This window comes from Saimiri boliviensis, chromosome 2 (assembly GCF_048565385.1).
Source record: "Saimiri boliviensis isolate mSaiBol1 chromosome 2, mSaiBol1.pri, whole genome shotgun sequence".
NCBI lineage: Eukaryota > Metazoa > Chordata > Mammalia > Primates > Cebidae > Saimiri > Saimiri boliviensis.
In genome coordinates this window covers 205,599,214-205,625,790 of record NC_133450.1, presented here as the reverse complement: position 1 = coordinate 205,625,790, position 26,577 = coordinate 205,599,214, and the positions used below count along the sequence as shown (strand labels likewise).

The 26,577-nt window shown below is 40.3% G+C and overlaps 2 protein-coding genes across 3 annotated transcripts in view; one reads left to right on the top strand and one right to left on the bottom strand.

Annotated features, from left to right (window-relative positions):
• The first annotated feature begins 1,165 nt into the window (after positions 1-1,165).
• Positions 1,166-26,577, top strand: part of INIP (INTS3 and NABP interacting protein) — a 35,276-nt gene continuing 9,864 nt past the window's right edge. The window contains exons 1-3 of one of the 2 annotated variants that reach the window (XM_003925224.4): positions 1,166-1,316; positions 2,422-2,502; positions 25,117-25,219. In XM_003925224.4, the coding sequence (XP_003925273.1) occupies positions 2,478-2,502; positions 25,117-25,219 (128 nt within the window). In that variant the 5' untranslated portion in view covers positions 1,166-1,316; positions 2,422-2,477. Of the gene's footprint in view, positions 1,317-2,421; positions 2,503-7,901; positions 7,961-25,116; positions 25,220-26,577 lie in introns of those variants that run through there. The other variant, XM_074395184.1, reaches the window with a different exon arrangement.
• Positions 7,959-26,577, bottom strand: part of KIAA1958 (KIAA1958 ortholog) — a 213,834-nt gene continuing 195,215 nt past the window's right edge. Inside the window, exon 4 of the mRNA XM_010335958.3 lies at positions 7,959-10,199. Coding sequence (XP_010334260.1) covers positions 10,185-10,199 — 15 coding nt within the window. The 3' untranslated portion in view covers positions 7,959-10,184. The remainder of the gene's footprint in view (positions 10,200-26,577) is intronic.

The window sequence follows — 26,577 nt, the reverse complement described above, 5'->3', positions numbered from 1 at the left end:
TGGCTACTTGACATAGAGCAAGAAACATGAGTCTCAAATATAAATCAGGGAACAACAGAACCAGAGCTGATGCACAGGAAGCACCTCGAATTGTAGAAGGTACTCAACAGCTGCTTGGTATAGAGTAAATAAATGCTTGGTTTTGAGTAAATACTTGGTATTGAAACGATTATTTCAGTCATTGATCCATGTACGAGAAAATTGTGCATCATAAACATTTTACTCTTGAGCAAACATCGATTATTAAAAACATATGTTCAAATTCATTATCCATTCTATTTAATTAAATGCTTGAGGCGCTTGGGGAGCTTACATTTGTGATTTAAGTCTGTGTGTTTTCCAAATGTATCTTTCGGAAGAGATTAAGAAACTGAAATTTTAAGCAGGGCAGGGTGGCTCACACCTGTAATCCTAGCACTTTGGGAGGCTTAAGTGGGCAGATCCCTTGAGGCCAGGAGTTCAAGACCAGCCTGGGCAACAAAGTGAGAAACTGTCTCTACAAAAAAACCATTTTTTTTTTAAATTAAAAAAGTGCAATTTGAACACATGTCGATATAAAATTACCCTTTAATGCAAATGTGTAGACACCTATTGTGCTAGAATTAGGCGGGAAGAAGGTGATCCCACTAATAGTATCTTGGTGTTCTGCGATCTGGCACACCCACTTCTTAAATATAGATTATTGCACTGTAATAAAATTCTCCATATTCAATGCTTTCATTGTGTGTAATTATGTAAACTGTGGACAAAAAATATTCCTGGATGTGTGTGTGTGTGTGTGTGTGTGTGTGTGCAGATGCGAAATCTGACATGGTTGTTAAAGCTCGAGAGCGACCCTAGCCTCTGGACTCTCTTCTCCGAGGCCGAGGTGCACTCGCACCGTCGCCAATCGGCCAGGCAGTGGCAAGGGAGAAAAACGCAGCTTTGGTGCTAGGGACCCAGGTATTCTCCGTCCCGCCCCTGCCTAGCAGCCCCGCCCCTACCCCGCCCCGGACCACGCCCCACGCAGGTCCCGCCCCCAAAAGTACCGGTTACATCTCCCGTGAGCCTCTTCGACTGTCATTCTTTGGAAAAAAAAGTGACGTCTGCATTGAGGTGGCAGCTAAAATGCGAATCACGAAGGGCGGTGGCCGTTGGGTCCCGGCGGGAGGCGGGGTTTCCGCTCCCTGGGGCGCACGTCAGTCAGGAGGCGGAAGCGCAGCGGGGGCGGGAAGGTTGTAGTGCTGCCGAGTTGAGCTCCTTTTGCCTAAGTGGTCGCGCCCCCTTTAAGAGCAGCTACTGGGTGTCGAGGCGGTCCCGGCGTCCTAGCGTCCCAGGTAAGTACGACAGCCTGGTGGCACCGGAGGATAGAAAAGTGTGGCCCCGGTGCAGACCTGCCGCCGCTGTCTTTGTTGCTACAGGCAGCGGCCTCCCCTCCGACCTTGCCACCCAGCATTTCTCGCTCTTACTTGCTTCCTTCGTCTCGTTCACAGCCCAGGCTCAGCCGGCCTTGCACGCCCGCGGGCAAAGACCTTTCTGGCACGCCTGTCTAGCCCTGTCACAAGATGGCCCTATTGTCCTCCAGTCCTAACCCGGCATTGCCCGTTCTGTGCTTCAGCCGTAGGAGACATCTAACGATTCATTTATTAAAAACCGGTGTCTGTTTTCCATCCCTTGTGCCTTTCCCGGGCTCTCTAGACTAAGGCATCACTCTTTGCTCCCAATGGAATCAATTATTTGCCTCCAGCACTGTGCCCACCTTTTAAAGAGAGCGTTTGTTTAAGCTCTTCTAAAAATTATTAATAGTATGGCTGGTTGAATAAGACTTTATTTTTCCATCAGGTTATATGTTCTTTGAGAGCAGGAGAGGGTCTTGCTCATCTTGGATCTCCCCAGGATTTAGTACTAAAGCACGAAGTTTGGAAACCAGCAGCCCAAAGAATTCTTATTAGCTCTATGACCCTGGGGATGGTCTCCTCATCTATAAAATGGTGATAAATAAATAAAGGAACTAATTTCGAGCATCTTACATAGTGTATGGTGCAGAGCAGGTACAGTGCTCCTTTTCCTTTTTTAGCTTTCAGTGTACACCGTTGCTGGGTATGTGTTTTAGATGAATGGAGAGGCACCATAAATGAATGATTTTTCTTCCTAGCACCATGATTGACTCTATCAATTGGTTGATATATTTGGTAAATACAACTTAATGATGTTTATTAAAGACAGTAATGCTAAATGGTATGAACATCTGCAAGAATAAACAATGCAGTATTAAATGCTTGAGGCACTAGCAGAGTTTAAATTTGTGATATCAGTCCGTGTACATTTCAAATGTATCTTTCTGAGGAGATTCCAACATTGCATTGTAACAAGGCTAGCTGTTCCTTTTAGTCTGTGATTAAAATATGGTACATTGTATATGTGTGTACACATATTTTACAGATGATTGTGAAGTGCTGACCAACTGCCACTGGACATAATTGAAACAAAATAGGAAAATGGCAGCAAACTCTTCAGGACAAGGTAATGAGCGGGAATTTCTTTCATTACTAGGAACATCCCCCGCTCCACCACCGTCCCCCCCACCATAGTAAATGTATTTGAATAAGATAAAATTTAGCATAGGGTAGTTACTGTAGCCAGAATTTAAAAAATGAATAGCAGGTGGGGAGCAGTGGCTCGCACCTGTGATCTCAGTACTTTGTGAGGCTGAGGCGGGTGGATTGCTTGAGATCAGAAGTTTGACACCAGCCTGGCCAACATGGTGAAACCCTGTTTCTAGTAAAATATAAAAATTAGCTGGGCATGGTGGTGGGTGCCTGTAATCCCAGCTACTAGGGAGGCTAAGGCAGGAGAATTTCTTGAACCCAGGAGGCAGAGGTTGCAGTGAGGTGAGATTGCACCACTGCACTCCAGCCTGGGCGACCGAGTGAGACTCCATCTCAGGAAAAAAAAAAAAAAGAATAGCAAAGTAAAACTCTAAATCTGAAATATACTTATGTGCTGAATAATGATGTTTATGTCAATGACAGACTGCTTATAGGATGGTGGTCCCATAAGATTGTAATGGAGCTGAAAAATTTCGATCGCCTGGTGACATCTTGATAATCTGGACCCTTAAAAATTTTTAAGTTTAAAATTTTTTAAGAATAGAAAAAAAAAAGACGGGCGCGGTGGCTCAAGCCTGTAATCCCAGCACTTTGGGAGGCCGAGGTGGGTGGATCACGAGGTCAAGAGATCGAGACCATCCTGGTCAACATGGTGAAACCCCGTCTCTACTAAAAATACAAAAAATTAGCTGGGCATGGTGGCACGTGCTGTAATCCCAGCTACTCAGGAGGCTGAGGCAGGAGAATTGCTTGAACCCAGGAGGCGGAGGTTGCGGTGAGCCGAGATCGCGCCATTGCACTCCAGCCTGGGTAACAAGAGCAAAACTCCATCTCAAAAAAAAAAAAAGAATAGAAAAAAAAAAAAAAAACGTATAGAATAAGGCTATAGGCCGGGCGCGGTGGCTCAAGCTTGTAATCCCAGCACTTTGGGAGGCCGAGGCGGGTGGATCACGAGGTCAAGAGATCGAGACCATCCTGGTCAACATGGTGAAACCCCGTCTCTACTAAAAATACAAAAAAATTAGCTGGGCATGGTGGCTCGTGCCTGTAACCCCAGCTACTCAGGAGGCCGAGGCAGGAGAATTGCCTGAACCCAGGAGGCGGAGGTTGCGGTGAGCCGAGATCACGCCATTGCACTCCAGCCTGGGTAACAAGAGCGAAACTCCGTCTCAAAAAAAAAAAAAAAAAAAGAATAAGGCTATAAAGAAAATACTTTATTTTTATTTTTATTTATTTATTTTTTGTAGAGACAGATTCTCACTCTGTTTTCTAGGCTAGAGTGCAGTGGTGCAATCTTGGCTCATTGCAACCTCTGCCTCCCGGGTTCAAGCAATTCTCCTGCCTCAGCCTCCAGAGTAGCTGGGACCACAGGTGCATGTGCCACACCCGGCTAATTTCTTTTGTATTTTAGTAGAGACAGGGTTTCACCGTGTTGCCCAAGTTGGTCTCGAACTCCTGAGCTCAGGCAATCGCCTGCCTTGGCCTCCCAAAGTGCTAGGATTACAGGTGTGAGCCACCGTGCCCAACAAAGAAAATACTTTTTCACAGCTGTACAGTGTTTTGTGTTTTAAGCTAAGTGTTACTACAAAAGTCAAAAAGTTAAAATGTAAAAGTTTATCAAATAAAGTTATAGTAAGCTAAGGTTAATGTATTATTGAAGAAAGAAAAATTTAATAAATTTAGTGGAGCCTAAGTGTAAAGTGTTTATAAGTATACAGTACTGTATGGTAATGTCCTAGAATTTCACATTTGCTCAACACTCATTCGCTGACTCACCCAGAGCGACTTCAGTCCTGAAAGTTTTATGCATGGTAAATGCCCTATACAGGTATACCTTTGCTTTTAAACTGTGTGTGTGTGTCTGTGTGTACTTGAAGATCCCAATTGGCTTTGTGATTCTAGAATCAGGTAACACTTCATTTTATAAAATAGAGTAAGTGTTCCCTAAACCACACACACACACACACACACACACACACACACACACATATATATTTTTAATGGAGTTTTTGCTCTTGTTGCCCAGGCTGGAGTGCAATGGCGTGACCTTGGCTCACTGCAACCTCTGCATCCGGGTTCAAGCAATTCTCCTGCCTCAGCCTCCCAAGTAGCTGGGATTATAGGCATGTACCACCATACCCAGCTAATTTTGTATTTTTAGTAGAGATGGGGTTTCTCCATGTTGGTCAGGCTGATCTTGAACTCCTGACCTCAGGTGATCTGCCTGTCTTGGCCTCCCAAAGTGCTGGTATTAAAGGCATGAGCCACCATGCCTAGCCTGAATCTGCATTTTACATGTGTAAGGAGAGGGTACAGGAATAGTTAATTACGCATATTTTAACCATATTTTACTGTACCTTTTTGATGTTTAGGTACACAAATATTTAGCATTGTATTACAGTTGCCTGCACTATTCAGTACAATAACATGCTGTACATGTGTGTAGCCTTGGAACAATAGACTGTACTGTACAGCCTAGGTGTGTAGTAGGCTAAATCATCTGGGTTTGTGTAAGTGATGTTTGCACAACACAAAATCACCTAACAATGAATTTATCAGAATGTATCCCTGTTGTTAAGCAATATATGATGGTAGGTCTGACATTGGATCAGATACACAACATCCTTTATGTTATTAATCCTATATTTTAATCTCTGTTAAGATTATTTATGTTGAAATTGTGTTCACATTATTCACCTTTTGGCCTCTTCTGACATCTATAGTCTCTTGTTCTTTTACTTGAAATCAGAACCACTTTTAAAGAAGTTTTATTGTCATCTTACATTATCCATGCCTTTGTCTTCATTGCTGTAAAAACTTTTGTACACATTTCACCTGTGTTAAGATATCTCCAAAACAAATCAAGTTAAACACATTTGCTACTCTTAAGGAGTTTTCATTTTTAAAATGCTTATAAAAGTAAAATTTACTCTCTATGAAGTATTGAATCACACTTGGCAAGTAGTTTCCTGCTTAACTGCTTGGAGCAAGCCTCTATTGCCATTCTGTATCAAGTCTGAAGTTCTGTTTGACTCTATGTATGTTTGACCCATCTTCATGTTTTTTAATTACTCATTTTTTAAATCTTAAACTTATGGACTCTTAAAGTGAATATTCATTTGGTCCAGCTTCTTTCTTTCTTTCTTTCTTTTTTTAAAGATGGAGTTTTGCTCTTGTTGCCCAGGCTGGTGTGCAATGGCACGATCTTGGCTCACCGCAACTTCTGCCTCCCAGGTTCAAGCTATTCTCCTGCCTCAGCCTCCCGAGTAGCTGGGATTGCAGGCATGTGCCACCCTGCCTGGCTAATTTTGTATTTTTAGTAGAGATGGGGTTTCTCCATGTTGGTCAGGCTGGTCTCGAACTCCCAATCTCAGGTGATCCTCCCGTCTCAGCCTCCCAAAGTGCTGGGATTACAGGCATGAGCCACTGCACCCAGCTGGTCCAGCTTCTTTCATTCACCATATTGTCTGAGATTCATCCATATTGTACATGGATCAATAGTTCATTCCTTTTTATTGTGGAGTAGTAGTAATATTCCACTGTATGATTCTAAGTCATTTTTGAGGTACTTTTTTTTTTTTTTTTTGGAGACAGAGTTTTGCTGTCATTGCCCACGCTGGAGTGTAATGGCATGGTCTCGGCTCACTGCAACCTCCACCTCCTGGGTTCAAGCGATTCTCCTGCCTCAGCCTCCCGAGTAGCTGGGATTACAAGTGTGTGCCACCATGCCTGGCTAATTTTTTGCATTTTTAGTAGAAATGGGGTTTCACCATGTTAGCCAGGCTGGTCTTGAACTCCTGACCTCAGGTGATCCATGATTTGCCTAGCTTGGCCTCCCAAAGTTCTGGGATTACAGGTGTGAACCACCGCGCCTGGCCACAGATCCTTTTTTTTAAGAGACAGGGTCTTGTTCTGTTGCCCAGGCTGGAGCTCTGAGGTGGATGATAGCTCCCTGCAGCCTCCAACACCTGGGCTCAAGCAATCCTCCTGCCTCTACCTTCCAGAGTCCTGGGACTGCATATATGTATCACCATGCCTGGCTTTTTTTTTTTTTTTTTGGTGGAGAGAGGGTCTTGCTTTGTTGTTTGGGCTGGTCTTGAACTCCTGGCCTCAAGCAGTCCTCCTACCTCGGCCTCCCAAAATGTTGGGATTACAGGCATGAGCCACTGTGCTGGGCCAGTTGTGCCATTTTGTTATTTCAGTATATGTGCTGCCAAAGTGAGCTCTGGTTGTACTGTTTTATTCTCTCCAGCAATATGTGAACATCTGGTTGGTTCGCATGTACTGTTGTCAGTCTCTAATTTAGCCATTCTAGAATGTATGAAGTGACATCTCCTTGTAGTATTAAAATGCATTTCCTTGATGACAAATGCTGAGCCCTTTCTTTGTACTTATTGGCCAATGTAAATCTTCCTTTATGAAGCGTTTGTTCAAATCTTTTACTCATTTTTTTAAAAAAAATTAGGTTATTTCTTTTGGTTAGCAAGTTGTTTTGTTTTCATTTTTCAGTCTGGATACAAGTCCTTTGTCGGATATGTTTTATAAATATTTCCTCCCAGTTTCACTTGCCTTTTCATTTTCTTAATGGTGTTTTTTTTTTATTCTATATGTAATGTATTATTTTTCTCTGGCTGCTTTTAAGATTTTCTCTTTGTGTGCCAGTGATCTGACTATGGTATGCCTAAAGGTGGTGTTCTTGTTTGGGGTTTGTTGAGCTTTTTGGATCTGTAGGTTGATGTCTTTCACTAAATTTGGGATGTTTTCATCCATTATTCAAATATTCCAAGGCTTTGCTTATTTTTCCACAATACTTTTTTCTCTATTTTTCATACTGGATAATTTCTAATGCTCTAACTTTAATAACTGTTCTGCCATCTTCAATCTGCTGTTAATTCAATCCAGTGAACATTTTGTTTCAATTTACTTTTTAGCTGTAGAATTTGTTTTCTTTTCTTCTTCTTTTTTTTTTTGCATCATTCATATTTCTTAGCTAAAACATCCCTTTTATTTATTAGGTGTCTTTTTCCCCTTAAGTCCTTGAACATATTTGTAATGGCTGATTTTAAATCCTTGACTGCTAATTATATCATTGGGGTCATCTTGGAGTTGACAGCATTTTGGTGCATATGCGTCACGTTTTCCTTTTTCTTCCTGTAACTTGTGATTTGTTATTGGGTACTGGACATTGTGGAAACTCTGGATTCTGTTATATTCTTCTGAAATGTGATTTTTGTTCTAGCAGACAGCTTGGCTCAACTCACACTGGACTCTACACTCTTATCTCTCCTGTGTTGGGCAGCAGCTGAAATCCTGCAGTGTTTTTCAGCTTCCACCTGCTGCTTTATCGATTGGCTGCCCGGGATCTCCCCTGTGTATGTATAGTTCAGCAGTGAGAGAAAACTTTGAGTTGATTTTATATTCATGAATTGAATTTTATTCCTTCTGCCTTTCCCTCAAGCCTTGCCCCTGATTTTTTGGCTACTCTGTCAGCCCTAAACTTGAGTTGTCCTCTGACACCTCAAGCTAGTAAGGTGACGCTAACCAAGCTGTTAGTGGATTGGGGAATGCTTCAGGCAAAAGGCCACAAGTTCCTAAATCTCACCAGTTGCAGTTTCTGCCTAATTTCGGTCAGAATCCAGTGCCTTTAAATAGTGCATTTTTAATATTTTATTATTATATTTGTGACAGGATTAGACCAACCAGACTACTCTGCCAGTATTGGAAGTTGAAAGCTTGCTGATTCTGCTTTAGTTTATTAGTTATATTTAGGACAAACTAAAGGTTACACAAGTTTTGTAGAATTATAGTACTGTAAAAAGCAAGTCATGGTAACAGTTTTACTGGCTGTAACCAGCTAATACCATTCTGTTCTTCTCTCAAATAGCCATGGGTGATATGTGCGCTCTGTGGACTAATCATAGGTCAACATTCCCTTATGGCTGTTGACCTCCTTTTCCATTAAGTTATAAGAGCCCATATTAAAAATAACTTAATTTGAGCAAAAATGAAAACTAAGAGAAGTCTATTTTGGAAAAATAATACGCTGCTAAAAACCCCACAGTGCACTCCACATGAAAATAAATTTTAAATTATCCAACTATTAGCACAAATAATTAAGACTTACAATATGCTGGTTACTCTTTTTTTTGTAGTTGTAGTAAAAACACAATCATTTTTAGTATTGCCTTTGATTGACCCATAGTTAGATCCACTATGAAACATCCCCTAATCTGAATAGAAATGAATGTAAATTAGCCCTTTGGATTTTGTTGGTGTCTGGAATTGCTGCTACTAGAAACCAGCAGAGGGAGTCCACGTCATGTTCTAGAGACTCCCAGACTCCAGTGAAATTTTTAAATTCTTTTTTAATCAGATCTATTGTATTTCTCTCTGTCTGTTTTTAATTTAATTGTGTGTTTTTGTTTTTGTTTTTTTAAAGAGACAGGGTCTTGCTCTGCTGCCCACGCTGGAGTACAGCGGTGTGATTGTAGCTCCCTGCAGCCTCCAGACTCATGCAACCATGCCTGGCTAATTTTTTTCTTTTTCTTTTTCTTTTTTTTCCTTTTTTTTTTCCCTGTAGAAACAGGGTCTGGCTTTAACTTCCATTGTAATTGAAAAGAAAAAAAGAAACAAACAAAAAAAGAAACAGGGTCTCACTTTATTACCCAGGCTGGACTTGAACTTCTGTCCTCAGGCATTTCTCCCACCTTGGCTTCCCAAAGCATTGGAATTACAAGTGTGAGCCACCATGCCTGGCTGTATTTCACTTTCTGTATTTAATCATTTTTGTACTATTCGTATGTATAAGAATTACTTAATATGGAGATTAATGCCAAGGGCCTTAATTATCTTTAAATGATAACTAAAAGAACCATGAATTAAAATAAACCTCTTGGTCGGGCACAGTGGCTCATGCCTGTAATCCCAGCATTTGGGAGGCTGAGGTGGGTACACCACAAGATCAGGAGTTCAAGACCCAGCCTGGCCAATGTGCTGAAACCTCATCTCTACTAAAAATATAAAAATTAGCTGGGCATGGTGGCACGTGCCTGTATTTCCAGCTACTTGGGAGGCTGAGGCAGGAGAGTTGCTTGAACCAGGACCTGGGAGGCAGAGGTTGCAGTGAGCAGAGATCGCACCACTGTACTCCAGCCTGGGCTACAGAGTGAGACTCTGTCTGAAAAAGAAAGAAAAAAAAAAAAATCTTTATCTGTTGTAATTTATGAATGTAAATAAATACATTTTATTTATTATTATCTGGTATAGGGAACAATTCCACTGCGTTGGGGACTAAGCCCTGTTTCAGATTTAGCAGTCTTTCATGCTATCATAGCCATCGGGACTGCTAAATTTCATAAGCTCTTGACAGACACTGCACTTATATGCTCTTGACAGTCACTGCAGTCGCATATTCTTCATACTATCCCATGTAGTGTGGAACATTTGGTAGGAATTCAACAATGAGAATTTCAGTATATAGAGGCAGATTGCCAACCTGGAGTTTGAACAAGGTACCAAAAGCAGCACGGAATATGTCTTTATTGGTAAATGTCACAAGGTCCTATGTTCATCTGTTGGCGTTGGATTGGATCAGTCTTATTTCAGAGAGACCTGGTGAAATACAGAGTAAGGAACGTGAATTCTTTTGTTTGATTTTTTTCAATTTTATAGATATCTGAAAATGCTTATAGTAGTAACCATAAGATCTGCAGATCTGGTAGTAGGAACTGTTGATTTTGGGCCAGTCCAGGTGCTCTCAGCAGTGATTTCAGCATGCTGCATAGGAACAGAATGGCAAGGCTCCTGGGAGGTGTCTTGTTTGACCTCAGACCCAATACAAGTCTTCACTTAAACCATGTATGGTCCAGAAGGAAAGTAAGTTTTTCCTTCAGGTTTATACTAAAGTATGCTCCCTCCCAATTAAGAGTTTGTCCCAGTGATGCATAAAAAGCATCTGAAAATTCTTGTATTTGTACCTTTTTAAAGATGAGAGTACAGATGGAAAGACACAATTTGGAGTAGGTTTCTAAAGGCTACATTGCTTTTTGTTGCATTTTTATTGCTACAGCAAAGAGAATAAATTAGATTTCTGATGCTAGACTTGACCTGTAGGCTGCATACTGAAATTGTAACTGGGAAGAATATTATGTAAAGTAACCTGAGATTTTATGGGATCCCCATGGGGACTCCGAATGGGTTGAAATGTGAATGTAATTAGAAAGCTTCATGCTAACTAGTTGTGGCCTATCTAATGAAAAACTATTCACTGACAGAGAATTGTCACATGTAGGATGACAGGAATCTAGTGATGTTAACCTAATGACTAGGGAGAAAGAGAATGCTAGATAATAATAACAATAATAGCTTGTATTTTTTAAGCAACTACCATGTGGCAGGCAGTGTTCTACATTTTTACTTATATTTTCTGTATTTCCTGTAACCACCCTTCAAAGCTGCTACTGGTATCCCCATTGGTTCTGAGGCACGGTGAGGTAATTTTCCCAATATTCAATAGTAAGTGGTAGTGCTGAGATGAGAACCCAAGTTGATTCCCTGTCCAAGTTCTTTGTTCATTCTGTTTTCCCACACTGCCCTTCAGTGGGGGGAATTACCGCATTCTGATGATAGCATCTGATAGGAAACCATTGGGAGCTGGAGACAAAGGGCAAAAGACCTCTTCTTAATCTTTATTGGGATTAATCTAATCTTCTACATTGATTATTAAGCAGAAAATCCTTTAAATGAAAAGGGCCTATGAGTCTGTATGTGGGAAAAAAAAGAAAAATGAGTGGGAAAGAAAGGTTGATTCAAGCAGAAGATACATCATTGTCTTAAAAACCTCAATGTACAGGAAAAGTGGCAGTAGTTTAAGTAGTTTAAGAGGAGTGAGTTTTTGGGTTTGGGTGAAAGAGAACATGAGCACAGAGAGATCACCTGAGCAGACATTAGGGCTGAATTCCTTTTCTTTGTTACGTATTTTTGGTAAACTCTGAAAGGTAGCTAATGATTAATTTTTTAATCTTGCAAGATATAGGAAACATTTGTCATTAACTAGATTTAGGACAGAGCAAGAAAATGAATTCTTTCCTGGAGTCTGCAGAAAGAAATGCAGCAAAGGCAGGGTGTAGTGGCTCACGCCTGTAATCCCAACACTTTGGGAAAAAGCCAAGGTGGGAGAATTGCTTGAGTCCCGGAGTTTGAGACCAGCCTGGGCAATATGGTGAGACCTTGTCTCTTAAAAAAAAAAAAAAAAAAAAAAAAAAATTAATAAAGCCAGGTGCAGTGACTGATGCCTATAATCTCAGAACTTTGAGAGGCCAAGATGGGCAGATCATGAGGTCAAGAGATCAAGACCATCCTGGCTAGCATAGTTAAACCCTGTTTCTACTAAAAATATGAAATCAGTTGGGTGTGGTGGTGTGCACCTGTAGTCCCAGCTACTCAGGAGGCTGAGGCAGGGGAATTGCTTGAACTGGGGTTGGCGTGGGGGGTGGGTGGCGGGCAGAAGTTGTAGATGGCATCACTACACTCCAGCCTGGTGACAGAGTGAGACTCGGTCTCAAAAAAAAATTAATAAAAAAATTAGCTGGACATGGTGGCACACACCTGTAGTCTCAGCTACTCGGGAGGCTGAGTTGGGAGGATCGCTTGAGCCTGGGAGGTTGAGGCTGCTGTGAGTGAGCCCTGATCATACCGCTGCACTCTAGCCTGGACAACAGAGTAAGACCTTGTCTCAATCAGTCAACCAATCAATAAAGTCCTGCCAACACCTTGATTTTAGCCCAGTGAGACCTCTGACCTACAGATACATAAGACAGTATATTTGTGTTGTTTTAGGCCACAAATTTTGGGTAATTTTTTACAGAAGCTAGAAAACCAATACATATCTAACTGTAAGAACCAAAAAAATCTAGGAACCATCCATGACACCTTCTTCCTCATTCCTTCATATTCAATCCATCACTCTCCTCTTGATTTAACTTCCTAAATAGCTATTGGATCCGTTTGTATCTATTTCCATCCACTAATAATTTTATTATCTCTAGCTCTTTCTACTGAGATAGTTTCCTATTTTCTCTTGTCTATTCTCAGTATTGCAGTTAGAGTGATCTTTTTAAAGGGGGAGAGGTTATTTTGTTCCTCACCCCTCATTTTATGCCTTCGATTTCAGTTCAAGCATTACTTCCTTTGAAAGCCTTCTCTGACACTGCTCCCCTCACCTTCGCTCTAGGTCAAGTTTATTTAGCACTCATTCCTACAGTAATGATTGTTATAAATGCTCATCGAATGGTTTCCTTATTTCAGACTAATGTTAGATTTTAATAACACATTTATTCATGTGATTATTTGCTTGATCTCTATTTTCACTGGACAGTTTGAAAAACATGAGAGCTAGAATCATGTCAAGTTTTGGCTTATTATTGCATCCTTACAACCTAACTTTGTGCCTTTATGTGATGGATGTGCAATAAATACTTGTTGAATTAATAAATAACTGAAAACATGATAAACTACTAGTGCCACAGTCATATTCCCCTAATACTAAAAATAGGTGTCTCAAGTATGATACTTTAATGTTCTATAGAGTTGTAGAGAGCATGTAGCTTGTTAGGATGACCACTCAACAGGATTTAAGTAATATTTTAAAGTATCTTTTAAAAATTATTGTTATGAAAGTGTAATAATTGTCCATAGCTGTATAATCAAAATAATTTTCACTTTTAGCTTTAGATTTTTTTTTTTTTTACAATAAGAATTTCAGTCATTAAGTGTGATAGAGCTGTTAAAGGAAAATGAGTATCAGCTCTTAGATTTTAAATGCAATCTGATGTAATGCTAGTTACTTGAGAATGTTTTTAGTGACGTGTGTGTGTGTGGAGGGGGAAGAAATGTGTGGGAGTCAAAATGTTTCTATGAATGAGAAAATGAGAACATCTGTGATTATGAATGGAGACAGTGTTATAGTTCCAAAAGTAGAAATGGTTTGTTCAAACAAAAACCATGCAATAGAGCAGGACCCTGTCCCTTTAAAAAGAAACAGTTTGAAACAGATTATTTTTTATTCGTTTCTTTAAAAGGTTAGCTATAAAGGGATATTAAATAATTCCAACCGATTATTTAGAAACATGGCTTGGTTAAAAAAAAAAATAAAGAAATGGTTTCGGCTAGGTTTGGTCGTTCATACCTGTAATCCTGGCACTTTGGGAAGCTGAGGTGGAAGAATCACTTGAGGCCATCAAGACCAGCTTGGGCAACATAGCAAGTACCCTGTCTCTGCACTATTTTTAAAAATTAGAATTAGAGTAATAGTTCTTTCTGTACATGAGATAATATATTAAACATCTTTGTGCTTCTGAGACTGAAAAGAGATGCATAAATTATATCAGGAGACTATATAGGTTAAAAAAAAAACTCATGTAGTACATGTAACATTGTTAAAAGTTATATATTGATGTCCTAGTTAGAGTAAGTTTGTTTGAACCCTGAAATTAAGAGAATCTTACCAAAGAAAATTATGGGCTGGGTGTGGTGGTTTATGCCTTTAATCCCACTACTTTGGGAGTCTGAGGCAGGAGGACTGCTTGAGGCCAAGTGTTTAAGATGAGCCTGGCCAACATAGGCCCTGTCTCTACAAAAAAACTGAAACAATATTAGCCAGGTGTGGTGGTGCACACCTATAGTCTTAGCTACTTTGGAGGCTGAGGCAGGAGGATCTCTTGAGCCTAGGAATTTGAGGCTTCAGTGAGCTCTATTTTTAGTTTTTTGAGGAACCTCCAAACTGTTCTCCATAGTGGTTGTACTAATTTACATTCCCACTAACAGTGTACAAGGGTTCCCTTTTCTCCACATCCTTGCCAGTGTTTGTTACTGTCTGACATTTGGATAAAAGCCATTTTAACTGGGGTGAGATATCTCACTGTGGTTTTGATTTGCATTTCTCTAATGATCAGTGATGTCAATCTCACTGCCTGTCTCCAACCCTGGATTAACGTTTCCTTGCAGCAGGTCCCTTCTATCCTGTAATCTATTCTCTGTTAGAACCAGAGGGTGTTCGAAACCGTGCCAAGATTGATCTGTGCCTTGTCCCTTTCTGAATACTCTCAGTAGCTCCTCATTGCCTATTTGATGAAACTAAAAATCTATAGTCCCTAAATGTCTGGCTCCTTCTTAACCTTCCCAGCTGCTTCTTTTCAGTGCATTTTCCACACATAATTTGTACTAGAGTCACTTGTATTTATTTGCTGATCTCCAAGCATTCCGTCCAATTTCATTCTTTAATGTCTGAGATCTGGGGCATGGAGAAAAATACTCATCACTGCTCATAATTTAATACTTGGTTTAATAAACCTACTTATCTAACACACTAAAGTTCTAAAATAAAAATTTTTCAACATTTAGGCTGGATGTGGTGGCTCATGCATGTAATCCCAGCACTTTGGGAGACCAAGGTGGGAGAATCACTTGAGCCTAGGAGTTTGAGGCCAGCATGGGTAACATAGGGGGACACCATTCAGATATGGTGGCACATCCCTGTGGTCCCAGCTACTTGGGAGGCTCAGGCAGGAGGATGCCTTGAGCCTGGGAGGTCAAGGCTATAGTGAGCCCTGATCATGCCACTTGCATTCCAGCCTGGGCAAAAGAGCAAGAAACTTGTCTCAAAAAACAATTTTTTGTAAAACATTTAGACATTGTTTACAAGCTTATTTAGTTAAATTATGTTACAATTATAATTAATTATAGTGTCTTTTAAACTTCACTTTATATAGTGGTCAAAAATTTACTTAAATGTATTTTAAAATATTAAGCTGCTGGTTTATTCATTCTACACTTTTTTTTTTTTTTTTTTTTTTTTTTGAGACAGGGTCTCACTCTATTGCCCAGGGTGGAATGCAATGGCACAATCATGGCTCACTGCAGCTTTGACCTCCCAGGTTCAAACCATCCTCCTGCCTAAGCCTCCTGAGTAGCTGGGACCACAAGTGCACAGCACCACACCCAGCTAATTGTTCTTATTTTTAGTAGAAACAAGATCTCACTCTGTTTCCCGGGCTGGTCTTCAATTCCTGGGCTCAAGTGAACCTGCCGCCTTGGATTCCCAGAGTGCCGAGATTACAGGCATGAACCAGTGCACTTGGCTGACATACTTGTATTTTTATATTTCCCTAGAGTTTCCTTCCAGATTTCTCTTTCTATACTTTTCCAGAATTATAGTAATTTTTCTATACTTTCCTAGGTAACAGTAAGCTTACCACTACTAAAACAAAGCAAAATTTCAGATTGAGAGTTCAGAGTTGTTGATGGATTTGATCTTTAATTAAAACACAAGGTTTGGTTATGTCTAAAGCTTCCCCAAAGGCTGTGTTGATGGGCAACCTAAAGTTGTATGGGTGTGCATCAGTTCCCTTCTCTAATTGAACATTACCTGCTCAGGAGAATTCTTAAGTTCATGCCTTTCTCATAGACTGTGAGTTTCTTGCAGCTTGGAGTTATTCTATGAATTGAAATATTTATTTTTTTGTGTGATCAGTGTTTCATAGCTCAGTGTTCTATTGTCATTATAACTTGCCCTTTTCTGGTAGCAGTAGTACCAGGAATTATTGATCTCTCCTGAGAGATCAGGGATCAGGTCTGTACTGTGAGCTCTCTAGGGTGTTTGACTAATTCACCGATTTTAGAACTCATAATGTCTACTGGGTCATTGTGTGTGACCACAGACACTCATCAGCCACTGCATCTCCTTTAAACAGCTGTGTGTGTTAGGGCCTGTGCAGATCTGAATTTCTTGTTGTTGGTTCATGACCTGCTTTTTTTTGGAACTGTTTGGCTTAGTCACACACAATTCCTTTTATCTATCCTACCCTCCTTGTACTGAGACAAAGAAGTGCACAGCTATACGTCATAAATAGACATATACTTAACAGTAGAAACAAAACACCTAAGTGTTAACACCAACTTAGTTATTAATATCATAAGACGTTAGATACCCTATTATTTTCACCCTTCTTTATAACTATCTTTTTATGTGTGCTAGCATTCCCTTTTGCATCTCATTATGAATTCATGGCTTATCACAGACTTAATTTATTCCATTTATCTGTAATTATTACTCTCTTTTTAATGTTCAAATGTGACAGCCTGGCTAACCTCAAACTGGCTTCTTTGTCCTTTTAGCACTTAACCTTGGACCTTTTTTTAAAAATTATCCCTGGCTGGGCACAGTGGCTCACGCCTGTAATCCCAGCATTTGGGAGGCTGAGGTGGAAGGACTGCTTGAGACCAGGAGTTCAGGGTCAGTCTGGACAACATAGACCTTGTCTCTACAAAAAAACAAAAAAGTTAGTTAGGAGCATGAGTGGTGTTGTATACAGGTAGTCCTAACTAGTTGGGAGGCTGAGGTGGGAAGATGGGTTGAGGCCAGGAGTTTGAGGCTGCAGTGAGCCATAATCCCACCACTGCACTCCAGCTCTGGGTGACAGAGCAAAACCTCGTCACTAAAAACAAAAAATAAATGGATAAATAAAAATTTTAAAGTCTTCTTGCTTTCTGACAAGATAGCCCAATCCCATTTTGATATTTTTTGTTGTTGTTGCAGTAAGACATGGAACTAGTACTCTCCCTAAAACTCTGTTTTTGTTTTTTGGTTTTTGTTGTTGTTGTTTTGTTTTGTTTTGTTAAATACACAGGGTCTCACTGTGTTGCCCAGGCTGATCTCAAAATCCTAGCCTCAAAGGATTCTCCCACTTTGGCCTCCCGAAGTGCTGGGATTACAGGTGTGAGCCACCACACCTGGCCTCTGGTTCCTTCTTAATGGAGAATAGTATTAGAGACCAACATCTGTCCCACTGGAGTTGCGGATAAGGAGGAAGGCATTTTTGCTGACCATTGTAGAGACAGAGCAGGAGAACATGTTTCTTTTAGGGCATTTGTTAATAATGGCAGTCCAATTTAACATTCCTCAATCTTTTTCTATCTTATCATTTTTCTTTATTATACGGTTGCATTGACCACGAACACTATCATATTGGCATATATCTTTCTGTATGAAGATCCGTCTGCCAGGAATGCTTCCTCTCACCTCTTTTGACTACTTGGCAAAGTTCTTGCCAAGTAAAATGAGAGGAGGAGGGGGTAGAATGAACTTCATTTAAAGCTCAATCTAGTTCAGAAATGTTAAACAAAACCAGAGCAATTGAACATGCTTCTGATATCTTGCAGTATTTTTATTGAATTAATTTTCTTCTACTAAAAAAAAAAATACAAACAATATTGAATTCAGCTATCCTATCAGCATGGTGTTACATTTGAAAATCATTTGCAAATTATATTTACATCATGCTTTTAACGTGTATACATTTTTCGTCCGGGGACAGTGGCTCATGCCTGTAATCCCAGCATGGGAGGCCTGGGCAGATCCTTGAGGCTAGGAGTTCAAGATTAGCCTGGCTAACATAGTGAGACCCTGACTTTACAAAAACAAACAAGCAAGCAAACAAAAAACAAAGAAATTAGCTGGGTGCAGTGGCATGTTCCTATAGTCCTAGCTACTTGGGAGGCTGAAGCGGCAGGATTGCTTGAGCCCAGGAGTTCAAGGCTGCAGTGAGCTATGGTGGTGCCACTGCACTCCAGCCCAGGTGATGGAGCAAGACCCTTTCTCTAAAAATTAACTAAATGGATAAATACTTTTTTAGTACTTCTAAAAATTATTTTCCAAATTCATAGTATTAGTTTTAAAGTGTTTTTAAATTTCTCACATTATCTGGAACATGAGCTTTTTGTACAACTTATTGTCCCTTTCCTGTGCTACCCTCACTCTTATGTGCTTTGAAAACAAAAACATTTTTGTGAGATTGTAATTTTCAATGTTACTAATCAGACTGTAGACTTTAAAAAATAATTTATATGTTTATATATATTGAAGGGCATTGAAAAACTCAGCTGTGCTCCTATTGATATGAGCATTATCAATCAGATTATCTTTATATAGGCTTTTTATTGCTTTTTCTTTTTTTTTTTTTTTTGAGACGGAGTTTCGCTCTTGTTACCCAGGCTGGAGTGCAATGGCGCGATCTCGGCTCACCGCAACCTCCGCCTCCTGGGCTCAGGCAATTCTCCTGCCTCAGCCTCCTGAGTAGCTGGGATTACAGGCACGCGCCACCATGCCCAGCTAATTTTTTGTATTTTTAGTAGAGACAGGGTTTCACCATGTTGACCAGGATGGTCTCGATCTCTCGACCTCGTGATCCACCCGCCTCGGCCTCCCAAAGTGCTGGGATTACAGGCTTGAGCCACCGCGCCCGGCCCTGCTTTTTCATCATTGGCTGTACTTCATATAATTTTTATGTATGTATAATTACTGACAGTGACCCCCGAAATTTCTTTTTTTTTTTTTGAGATGGAGTTTCACTCTTTTTGCCCAGGCTGGAGTGCCATGGCGCAATCTTGGCTCACTGAAAACTCCGCCTCCCAAATTCAATTGATTCTCCTTCCTCAGCCTCAGCCTCCTGAGTAGTTGGGATTACAGGCACCTGCCACCATGCCCAGCTAATTTTTTTGTATTTTTAGTAGAGACAGGGTTTCTCTATGTTGGTCAGGCTAGTTACAAACTCCTGACCTCAGGTGATCCACCCATCTCGGCCTCCCAACCCCAAAATATTTTTGTGTGAACAAATTAATCTTGAGGGAAATTAATATTGCTGTATAACAGATCAGGATTTTCCAGTGTGGCAGTTTATTTTGCTCATGACAAAATTTAGACATTATCAGATTTTAAATTTTGCTTTTTGAGAATTGTGTGTGTGTGTGTGTGTGTGTGTATGTGTATGTGTGTGTCTGTATGTATGTATGGGTGTGTATGTGTGTATATATTTTTTGAGACAGTTTCACTCTGTTGCCCAGGCTGTAGTGCAGTGGCACAGTCCAGTCATGGCGAATTGCAGCCTTGAACTCCTAGGTTCAAGCAATCCTCCTGCCTCAGCCTCCCAAGTAGCTAGGACTATAGGTGCACACTATCATGCCCTGCTAAATTTAAAAAAAAATTTTTTGGACAGACAAGGTCTCACTTCGTTGCTCAGACTGATCTTGAACTTCTGGCCTCAGGTGATCCTCCAAGCCTCAGCTTTCCAAAGCTCTAGGATTACAAATGTGAGCCACCATATTTGTGAGCCACTTGGCCCAATTTTATATTTATGGTATCTCTAAATAGCTAAAAAGATGGAACCACATAATTATCTTCTAAAAATGCAGTACCCTCTGCTGAGAAAAAACAAGTCTTGTCCTATAGTTAGAAATAAGCATGTACAATTGGTATATACAAATGAGAGAGTACCAATTTCCCTTGGAAAACATTCTTCACTTTACAAAGAACTCACTTTTGGATTCCTCTAAATGATGCATTCCAGTATACTTAAACAAGTCTTTCCATTATTATCTTACCTTGATTTGCATTACATAACTTTTAGGGAAATGTCTGTTGTATAAAATCAATAATACCTGTATTTTACACCTTTCCATTTGATTCACTGGAAAGGCATGATTTGTTTGCTTATTTGTATAACAGGTTCACTATGAAGTAGTAAATAGAGCAATATATGAGAACAACATAGCTCTCCTTAGTGGGCTGCTTTTATTTTTATTTATTTATTTATTTATTGAGACAGAGTTTTGCTTTGCTGTCCAGGATGGAGTGCAGTGGCACTTTGTCGGCTCACTGCAACCTCCACCTCCCAGTTCAAGCAATTCTTGTGCCTCAGCCTCCTGAGTAGCTGGGATTGCAGGCGTCCACCACCACACTTGGCTGATTTTTTGTATTTTAGTAGAGATGGGGTTTCATCATGTTGCCCAGGGTGGTCTTGAACTTCTGAGCCCAGGCAGTCTGCGTGTCCTGGCCTCCCAAAGTGCTAGGATTACAGGCTTGAGCCACCGTGGCCGACCAGTGGGCTGCTTTTGTAACTAGATTAATATATAGGTGACTAACAGTTAAAGGAATTTTATATGTATATGTTTTCTTTTTTCTTTTTGAGACGGTCTCTCTCTTTCACCCAGGTTGGAATGCAGTGGTACAAAAAATGGCTCTCTGCATAGCTCCCCACTCCTGGCCAGGAACTATAGTAATGTTAGTTTAGAGCCTACAGTTACAGATTTTCACCTTTGATATCCGCGGTAACAGGGAGGTTACTATACCTACCTATGCTCTGATTGTCAAACATGCATGAAATTTTTAAAAGTGAGGCTCTTTCTTCTTGACCAAGCCGATCAAGACATACAAGTATGTAGTTTTTTTAAAAGTTGATGAATCATATAAAATTGTTTTTGTAGGTAGAAAATCGTCAAATATAAAGTTTTAACTTAATACATAAAAATCTCTGATAGTTTTGTTTATAAAATATCCTTCATTATATAAACAAGACTTGAGACTTATGGTTTATGAGGGTCATTATTATTAGAGAGAGGTCTCTGCATCTATAAAGAGGTTTTTTACTAGTTGGAAGATACTTTATTATATACTTTATTATATTTATTACATGATATAGTACCTAATCTGTAAGTCTTTGTTGGAGATTGCCCTGATAAAATGGGAGAAAAATTGTCATTCAGTTGCTTTGGTAGTGACTGAAGAAAAGATCCAAAGTTGTGGTTTGTGAACTATACACCACGGCATCCTAGGACCCCATGAAGAAATCCCACAGGCCTCATGGAAAATTGTTTCCAAAGCAAACACAATACTGCCTATATTATTAGCTGCACACCACATGAAGTAGTTTGAGACAGTTTACAGTTTCAACAGTGCACTCCATTCCTTTCAATGACATCATATCTTTGTGAAGCTAGGTTTTTAGCAATTGCTTTGATAACCAGCAAGTAGTGTGTGAAAATCAGCGTGGAACAGGGAATGAAGATCGGAGGTGTCTGAACTGATTCCAAGGTTTGAAAAGTGATACAATGCCTAGGCACACATCCATTAGTAAGTAATTAATTGTGGTGATTTAAAAATGAAATTAAATTTTTTTTTATTTTACATTATGTGTATTATTTTTTAAAACAACTGCAAGATGTTAGGATATAATTACTAGGTTGTTTGGTCCTGACTACTTACTAAACAGAATGGTTATATATTTATTGGCCTGGCGGTATCATAGAAAAAGTGCTAAGATACTAAGGTATATCAGCACTGTGAACTAAGAAACTGTAGGAACTTCTGGTTTAAAGTAATTACAGTACCCAAACAGAATTCACACAGGTGACCAAGTAATTGATATCAAGTAGGAAGGTACATTTAATTTAAATTTCTCATGGATACAGTTTTTAGAGTTGCCACCCCATTCTACTTGTTTAATATTATGTGACAAATGTCTGTACAGTAATCGCCCCTTACCCAGGGGAACATATCCCAGAAACTCCAGTAGATGCCTGAAATCAGAGATGGTACTGAATTCTTTATATGCTATGTATTTTTCCTATACATACATACCTATGATAAAGTTTAATTTATAAATTAGACACAGTAAGAGATTAATAACAATAACAATTTTGAGTCCCACCTACTGACCTCTGGGGAAAGGAGAGGGGCTGAGGTTGAGCTGATCACAAATGGCTAATGATTTAATCAATCATGCCTATATAATGAAGCCTCCATAAAACCCAAAAGGACAAGGTTCTGGATAGCTGAATGTGTGAAGGTGCTTGAAAGGTGGTGTGCCGGAGAGAGTACTGAAGCTCTGTGCCCCTTCCCACATGCCTGGCCTTATGCGTCTCTTTATGTGGCGATTCATCTCTAACCTTTGTAATAGCCTTTATTAATAAACTAGTGAATGTAAGCAAAGTATTTCCCTGAGTTCTGTAAGCCACTCTAGCAAATTTACAAAATCGAAGGAGCGGGTTATGGGGGCCTCCAATTTATAGCCAGCTGGTCAGAGGCATAAGTGACAACCTACTGCATACTTGCCATTGGCATCTGAAGTGGCGACAAGTCTTGTAGAACTGAGCCCTCAGCTTGTGGGACCTGACACTGTCTCCAGGTAGATGGTGTCAGAATTGAATTATAGAACACTCAGCTGGTGTCCACTGAACAATTGCTTGGTGTCAGAAGTTTTGTGTTAAATGAGAGTAGAGAAGAGTTTGTTTTTTCTAAACACAGTTTGATTTTTCCTGTGTCTCTCAAAGCTGTATTAAATCTTTCCTTGAGTAGAAGACTTCTCCTGAGACATGCCTGTCTGTAAGAGTGGGTGGGGCCGGGCGCGGTGGCTCAAGCCTGTAATCCCAGCACTTTGGGAGGCCGAGGCGGGTGGATCACGAGGTCAAGAGATCGAGACCATCCTGATCAACATACTGAAACCCCGTCTCTACTAAAAATACAAAAAAAATAGCTGGGCATGGTGGTGCGTGCCTGTAATCCCAGCTACTCAGGAGGCTGAGGCAGGAGAATTGCCTGAACCTAGGAGACGGAGGTTGCGGTGAGCCGAGATCGCGCCATTGCACTCCAGCCTGGGTAACAAGAGCGAAACTCCGTCTCAAAAAAAAAAAAAAAAAAAAAAGAGTGGGTGGAACAGGTAGTATGTGCAGCATGGAAAAGCACCACAGAGCTTCTTCCACTGGAAGATTAAACTCTAACTAAGAAATTAGGCAGGAAAAGGCAATTGGAGTTAGGATGAGAACAGATGAACTATACACCATGGCATTCTAGGACTCTCTTCAGAAAGACCAGACTGGGCTGAGCTCAGCTGCACATACCTGCAGTCCTAGCACGTTGTGAGACTGAGATGGGAGGATCACTTGAGCTCAGGAGTTCAAGACTAGCCTGGGCAATATGGTGAAATCCTATCTCTACAAAAATTACAAAAACTAGTAGGGTTCATTGACTCACACCTGTAGTCTTAGCCACTTGGGAGGCTGAGGCAGGAGGATCACTTGAGTCCAGGAGTTTGAGGCTGCAGTGAGATGTGATCACACTACTGCACTCCAGCCTGGGCTACAGAGCAAGACCCTGTCTCTTAATACATTCTGGCATGTCTTATTTATTTCTTTTTTTAAATAAATTTCCTTATCCAAATGGAGGGAGACTGTTATAACTAGAATTTGATGACATAGCATGAGTGGGCAGAGAGGGGAAAATGGGAGATGATAGAAATGAATGTGCCAGAGATATATTTTGCCCAGAATCCTGGCCACAGACAGTATGCTAATGCCTGATTTAAGAAAAGATTTAGCTGAAAATACTGCACATCTCAGTATGAATACTCCTTATACAGCCTACACCACCCCTAGCCAGTCTCTGTTCCTCTCCCAAGGAGAGGAAGAAGTTTGCATCCTACCACATAATTCTTCCTCTTTGTAATCAGTATAAAATTCTTAGAATCCCTCATGTGGGTATCCGTAGGAGTGCCTAGGTCTGTTGTGCTTGAAAAATGTGCTTTCCTCCCATATTCAATCTTCTGGCCTAATGATTCCAGTCTTCTGAAACATAACTCTCCTTATCTTTTTTTTTTTTTTTCTGTAGTTCTGTGTTCCAGTCCTTTAATCTTTTTTTCTAAATTAGGGATGAGAAACTCACATGCTTACAGATAATGTAAACAAGGCTAATAAGGACTATAATGAGCTGGAGAGTGCCCAGCTAAAGGGGACAACTATTTCTTACTTCTGGTGAATTGTTGCCACGGGGGCATATAGATCACTTGTTACCAGATCTTGAGATGTATTTCAAGAGAAGCTAGAAGTATGAGAAATTAGTGTACAGCTTCTCAGTGTTTACATATTAGTATTTAATTCTGATTTTTAAATCATAGCTAGGTGTTACTCCTGGGCCATAACTTTGCCACCTCTACTCTAGATCTTATGTAAGTTTGAAGCTCAAAATCCAGCCCAGTATTATTTGATAAAAGCCATATCTCTTTGTATCCTGTCATTTATGCTTCATTTCTTTCTCAGAATTGCTTTCTGGTCAGTTGAAATTCTTTGACTATGTTCCTTGAAAAATTGTCCATCATATCTGAATGGAAGCAGTTGAGGAAAAGAAGTATTTTGATCTGAGTATGTTTAATGCTTTTCCCCCCACGAAAAAGGCATTCACAGAGAGGCCTCAAACTAAGGACTAAGAAAATCTGCCCTCTCAAAGATTGACTGTGCAGGATAGAGACTGCACAGGCCTCCGCAGTATTTGGGGCCTCAAAGATTTTGTTAAAAAGCAAATGCTGTAACTTATACCTTGGTGATTAGAGTTCTTTAGAACCAAGTCTTAAAAGTCCTCAGTTACACTTGAAACATAATATAATATGACATGATACTCTGCTTGAGTATTTGTGAATTATGCTGTTATAAGTTGCTGGGAAGTTGGCAGGAAGGAAGAAGTAACCATTTAGGGAAAGTGCTTACTGGTGAATTCATTATCATGTTAGAGAATAGGAGTTTTGCTTTCTGGGTTCTAGATGGCTTCAGTTTATAAAAATAGGTCTAAAATGTTTCTTATTACTCTCTCTTTCTCTCTCCCCTTTCTCCTCTACCCCTCTTTTTTTTTTTTTTTTTTTTTTTTTTTTAGGTTTTCAAAACAAAAATAGAGTTGCAATCTTGGCAGAACTGGACAAAGAGAAAAGAAAACTACTTATGCAGAACCAGTCTTCAACAAATCATCCTGGAGCTAGGTATTGACACTATTATGTGGTTTTTGGTTTTTGGTTTTTTGGTTTTTTTGAGATAGAGTCTCGCTCTGTCTCCAGGCTGGAGTGCAGTGGCGTGACCTCGGCTCACTGCAACCTCAACCTCTGCCTCCTGGGTTCAAGTAATTCTTCTGCCTCAGCCTCCCAAGTAGCTGTAACTAAAGGTATACACCACCACACCACACCTGGCTAATTTTTGTATTTTTTGTAGAGACGGGGTTTTACTGTAGTGGCCAGGCTGGTCTCAAACTCCTGACCTCGTGATCCACCCACCTTAGCCTACCAAAGTGCTGGGATTAGAGGTGTGAGCTACTACACCCGGCCTATAATGTGGTTTTTATATTTAGTGATATAAAAATTTCTTGGACCAAATAACTCAATGGCTGACAATGATTTTTTCCTTTAACACTGTAATCTATACATTGTGTTTTATTTCTATAGGGGAGACTAAACTTTACCTGTACACAACTTAGTTCTTATCGGAAGGCACCTCTGTACCAAAAGACAGATTAACAAAGAAAAACAAATTTATGAATGCATGCAGCACACATCACAAGGGAGAAACCTTAATGAAAAGTAACTCAAAATTGTGGCTTAGAACTCCGCTTATATAGCATCTTCAACAAAGAATAATAAATTCATAGAGAAATGTGGCACAAATGAAAGGGATTTTAGGCTTTCGGGGTGGGAAACTGAGAAGGTAAATAAATGGAGTAAGGCTTGTTGGCAGAGTCCTCTGCTGCTGTCCCTAGGCTAAGTGTCTGGAGCTGTCTCCAGTACAGGAGAAGCTATATCCTGTCTTCAGGCAGAAAGTGGGGAGGGGAGAGAGAGACCTTTTCTTCAGTTTGCTGCTGTTTTTTATTTTTATTTCTTAGCAACCCTATTAACTAAGCTGCTTCTTTTTTTTTTTTTTTTTTTTTTTTGAGACGGAGTTTCGCTCTTGTTACCCAGGCTGGAGTGCAATGGCGCGATCTCGGCTCACCGCAACCTCCGCCTCCTGGGCTCAGGCAATTCTCCTGCCTCAGCCTCCTGAGTAGCTGGGATTACAGGCACGCGCCACCATGCCCAGCTAATTTTTTGTAATTTTAGTAGAGACGGGGTTTCACCATGTTGACCAGGATGGTCTCGATCTCTCGACCTTGTGATCCACCCGCCTCGGCCTCCCAAAGTGCTGGGATTACAGGCTTGAGCCACCGCGCCCAGCCTAAGCTGCTTCTTAATTGCTTTCAGCTCAAAAATAATTTTTATATCAAATAAGCATATTTTAGGTGACATATTCTGGTTCCCTTCATTTCCTAGTCAGACTTTTAGCAATTAAACTATTTAGCTGATTAAATTGTAAA